Here is a 5,116-nt window from a genome sequence, read left to right on the forward strand (position 1 = left end):
GCAGCCGTATTTCTGCGAGTACACAGCCGGTTTGCTCGAGGTATTTTTCATTGACAATGAGAGAAAATAGGATATACCCGTCCGGCTAATACCCGGCCGGGCAAAAAGTTCGCCCCAACTATTATTAGAACCGTACTTAAATAAGATTATGCGGATTGTAGGGACAGGTATGCGCGCTATCTTCTGCCGTGCAACGCCAGCCAGATAACGTTCCCTGGTAACGGCGTAACGAATCGGCTTAATATCGCCTTCGAGCGTACCAATAACCGCTCGCCGATCCATCGATATCCCCCTTCGATAATCGCAATTTCCCTTCACTTTCGCTTTGACGCGAAGAAAGAAACCGGCTAACTGTCTGCGCGCGAGCAGAACAGAACGAGGGGGGACGAAATTTCTCGATTATAAGGGCGAACTTGTACCCTTCACCTCTCGATCCGTGGTAGCTCGAGCCCGATCTTCCCGTCCGCGATCCAGCCTCGAGCGCTTCTTCGAACGCGGAAGCTTGTTGTTGTTGCGGGGGAGTGCACATGCAGAATCACGTCGTATGGCCGGTCGACCGCCTCAACCGGCCTCCTCGGAAGGTCGTGCCATTCAGCGGCCGTTCACCCATCATCCCTTTCTTTTTTCCGCTCTTCCCCCTACTTCTTCTTTTTCCTACCTATCCCAGCCACGGCCAATACCCGCCATTGTTGCTGTATCCACGCGCCGCTACGAGGCTGCGCGCATACGAGGCTCCCTAGTGGCGGAAAACGACAACCCTATTCTTTTCTCGAACTGATACCGCGAAAATTGGATGGGATGGCATCGTGCCATCGATTGATCCTTTGTTTCAGATACGAAGTTGTAGAAGAAAAAGTAAAGGGGTGTATAAATAGGCAGTAAGAGGGATGGAAAATTATATCGTGACCGATTCAAAGAAGGATAGATACCACGTTGGAGGATAAAATATATGTACACACACGGTTCACAATGGGTGTCGGTTGATACGATTAGCGTCTTAACGCTTTCGTATAGCAAATGGTCTTAGCTTCGAGGACGTTCACCTCCCGCCCATTTGTCCCTCCTTGCATCCTCTTATCTTCCTAACGCATCCTCATAACCGGTCCTTAGAACGCGTTGATCGTTTCTTCTTCACCGAACGCCTTCGGGTGACGAATTAACAACAGCGGTGAAAAATACGAGCGACCGAAGCTGAATAAATAAATTCGTTCGATATCGAAAATATTATATATACCCGCGATATTTTCTTATTTCGATCGTTAATTTGCCCGTTTACGGGGAAGAAAAGCGAAGAGAAAAATGTCGTGTTGCTCAAGGTTGCTGTTGACAAGGAGTCAAAAGGATTTTCTCACGCGTCGACGCGCGAGACATCGAGACAGGTTTCTTCCCTTCAACGCATTTCTCTTCTTAATCGCAAGACGCAGTAATACTGTCATCCACCAGTGTTCACGTCCTTGAGAGTCGTCCGCGATCGATACTGCGCAATCCTCGATAACCTCTTTGATTAGAAGAATTTCAGCAAGAAAGAGCTAGACGGCGCCAGTCTATTGCTAAGAAAAACGGATCGTGTGAGGCGTTCTAATGCTCGAATACCAATGCCCAGCGTGTTTCTAGATGGTGCTGCTGATTGTTGACAGTTATACGAGGGCGCGTCGATCGCGAGGATCTCGATTAAAAAAGTGATTTTCTCGTTCCGTTCCAACTCGTAAAAAAAAAAAGGAAAAAAGGAAAAATATCCGGATTGAAGAAACGCATTAGTCGAAAATGCGTTACGAGGCGAAGCTATGTGAATGGAATTTATTTATAAATTCGAGGCGTTCTCTTTACACGTTTTCAAGCCAACATTTTTAAGATTTCAATCCACGTTAATTAAAGCAATTATTGATATGGTTTGATATGGAGATTCTGACGTACGGGAATTGCGAGAGTAGATTGGTATTGCAACTATTATGTCGTGAGAAACTATGCGATTAATTTCCTGCTCCGCGAGTTGCTGGCGCTACCGACGTATAAGTTGCAGTGGCAAGAAATCGAGTAAATGCTGAAAGTATTTATGTATGTACACGATGATGATCCCGTCAAAGACATGTGATGAAGAAGACATCCGGTTTCAAACTTCCGCCAAAGGCAGCTCTCAGGTCAAAAAATTCTATTGTTCATCATGGTTACCAACAACTACTGCATAATAGTTTATTTTTATCCACGTTTTCCGATCTTTTATTGTTGAAACCAATTTTATTTCCAATTGTTTTATTACTCGACATAGATAACATTTAATTGGTAAAATAAAATTACGATTGATGAATATAATCATAAAAAAAATAAAATAAACAAAGGAATTGCTATAAATAACAATCAATCAAATTAGAATAATCGATTATAATAATTTTAACCTTGCATCTTGAAACTTCAACGATCTAACATCATCTTCCAACTGAAACTCTAAATGTCAAAACGATTTTACGATTAACGACTCATCGACTTATTCCATCCGTAACATCGACCTATCAACATTTATCACTGTTACGTTCTAACTCATCATTTCCATCGAAACGATTCTCGTACAACCAAGGCCGACTAGTGGTGCATTAGCTGCGCTCGACGTTTCGTTAAAAGCATCGGATTATGCCCACGAATCGACGAACGTTTCGACGAAATAGAAAAGAAAGAAAAAAAAAAAGGAAAAGTAGAAAAGAAAGAAAGAAAGAAACCTGTGATTTTCAAGGACATGAAACGCATATAAAACGCGAATTCGAAACTCGAATAACTCGCGTTGTTATTCGAGAAGGCATACACGGATATCATCGTATTATTATCATCGTTATGGTATTCGTTACTACGGTTAAAGTTGAACCGCTTTTACGGAAGATGGATTTTTTTTTTTTTAAGGATTTGCAACACATCCCCCACCCTTCCTCTCCTCGCCAACTTTGCAATAATCCCAAAGAATTGCCAGCTGCAACTCTCGTTCGTATCTTGTCCACAGTCGCAACGCGCACTTGGGGGAACACCATGGCGTGCCGGGAATGCGGAAAGGACGAGTTTCTTCTACTTTTGTTGCGCGTATCTACCTGGTAACCTGAGACGCGATGATGCGGTGGCTCTTCGAAAACCGCGTCCTCCTCTACGACTCTTTTGAGACTAGGCTGTATCTGTTCTTATCAGATCCAGAAAGTACTTCCTCGGTTAGGCAATTCTCTCTCGTTAACTTGTTCGCTGTTTCACGTATAATTTCACGATAAACGAGAAAACTTGAGACTGTTGGTGGGCTCTTGTAATTAGAGCATGGTCGTTATATATATATATATCTAGGCTAAAAAGTATTTCTCGTTTTCGAAATAAGACAATTTTTTTTCTATAATTGTTGATTATTTATTTTTTTACTTTACCATTAGTTGAAATTTTATGATCGTATCGCTTGTATATTCGTATATGGAGATATTGTTAGGTTAGTAGTGTAGTAGTGTAGTGACAAGTAAAACAAAATGTCTTGATCATTGAGATGATAATTATATATATTTAATGTCTTTAAAATGTTTTCTTTTGATTTGTAAAACGTCTCCTCTAGAAACGAGTCAACTGAAGTCATATATAATCATGAAATTTGAATTAATAATAGAGAATACTGTTATCAGGTAACAGGATCTGATATGTATATGCAGTATTAAGTTGTTTCAAAAGTCATTTGCATGTGTAATTTTGGTGTTTAAGAATTCTTAGGGCAATCTATAATAAGAAAATATAACGACCGATTGAGTGAGCAATCACAAGGAATTTTTATTTTCTTAATAATCATTTTTTAAAATTTGAAAAATATTTGTTTTCACACGTTCGATATTCGATCATTGTATACATAAGATGCAAATTATTTTATTATGAGAAACATTTAGGATTTGGCATTAAATTATTCAAGCATAATTCGGAAGAAGGATTGTCGTCTCCGAGTGCGAGAGCCTACGAAAAAAGAGTTAAGAATATAATCTTCTTTTCTCTAATATTATTTATAAATGTATCTATCTCGTTACCTCTCCTAATTTAATAGCCTTTTTTATACGAGGTACAGCTGCTTTGAGAAGTTCACACTCGTAATCGTTCAAAGGTGGAATATCTAAATGCTTCTGAATTCCATTAGGACCTAATTCCAAGGGAGCAGCGAAATATGTTAATTCCGGTATCGCGCAGGATCTAACGTAAGCGCATTCCACGACATTGCCTTGATGCCGCAAAGCTAAATGGATTATTAATAACGTAAATTTTCGTCTGATTGTAGAAAATTATAATTGTAGAAAATATTGCATATATTATGATTCAATACCTTTACAAAGGGACATGCAAAATCTAGCAGCAGCATAAGACAAAGCGAAAGAGTTTGTTTCCTTATTGTCACTTGGATTCAATGTATTATTGTTGGACATTCTTATCGCGTATGTCAATCTTCTAGCTTCTACCTGATTAATCAATGAACGGGTCGATTATTATTAATTATTTTAGACAGGAAAGACAAAAAAGTTTAACAAACGTTTGTTTGTCGATAACCTGAGATATTTTGTTGGAAGGTTTTGCTTGAGAAAAAAGTGGAATACACGTTTCGGAACAGCCTCCGCCAATCACGGGTATCATTGTACATTCCGGTTCGATATTTATCAAATCCGCGGTAAAGCTATTCGCTTTAAGACACTCGAAATTCATTACACCAAAAATGCGATTGTACTCATAAATTCCAGCTTTCTTATACATTTCCATCGTTAGAGGTATTAAACTGTTTATCGGATTCATTACGATCGCGAGCATAGCCTAAAGAGAAAGAGAGAGAGAGAGAAAAAAAAAGGAGACGAAAGATTTCTACAAAAATGCAAATTGAAATGAAACTGCCTTGCAAAGCGATTTTTAAAGTGTTTACGAGACTAAAATTGAGTCGAGTGTATAAATAGACGAAGCAAAGAAAGAATAATCGGTATAAAAGAAATGTAAGATGATCAAAGAGAAATATTCTCGTCCTTGCTGAAATCGTCCGTGAAGAATGTCGAAAACAACCTGCTCGCAATTAATGAAACTGTGAGGGCGTTAAAAACCGAGGTCAGCTACTACGTATAAAAAAAAAAAAAAAAAAAAAAAA

General features: G+C 39.2%; 1 protein-coding gene across 1 annotated transcript in view; it reads right to left on the reverse strand.

Moving 5' to 3' along the window:
• Positions 1–3,853: 3,853 nt before the first annotated feature.
• Positions 3,854–5,116, reverse strand: part of LOC102674966 (probable malate dehydrogenase, mitochondrial) — a 2,222-nt gene continuing 959 nt past the window's right edge. Inside the window, exons 3-6 of the mRNA XM_006616412.2 lie at positions 4,537–4,794; positions 4,316–4,448; positions 4,026–4,228; positions 3,854–3,954 (exon numbers count right to left, since the gene is read on the reverse strand). Of these exons, the coding sequence (XP_006616475.1) occupies positions 3,874–3,954; positions 4,026–4,228; positions 4,316–4,448; positions 4,537–4,794 (675 nt within the window). The 3' untranslated portion in view covers positions 3,854–3,873. The remainder of the gene's footprint in view (positions 3,955–4,025; positions 4,229–4,315; positions 4,449–4,536; positions 4,795–5,116) is intronic.

Source organism: Apis dorsata, unplaced genomic scaffold (genome assembly GCF_000469605.1).
Source record: "Apis dorsata unplaced genomic scaffold, Apis dorsata 1.3 scaffold_263, whole genome shotgun sequence".
Lineage (NCBI taxonomy): Eukaryota > Metazoa > Arthropoda > Insecta > Hymenoptera > Apidae > Apis > Apis dorsata.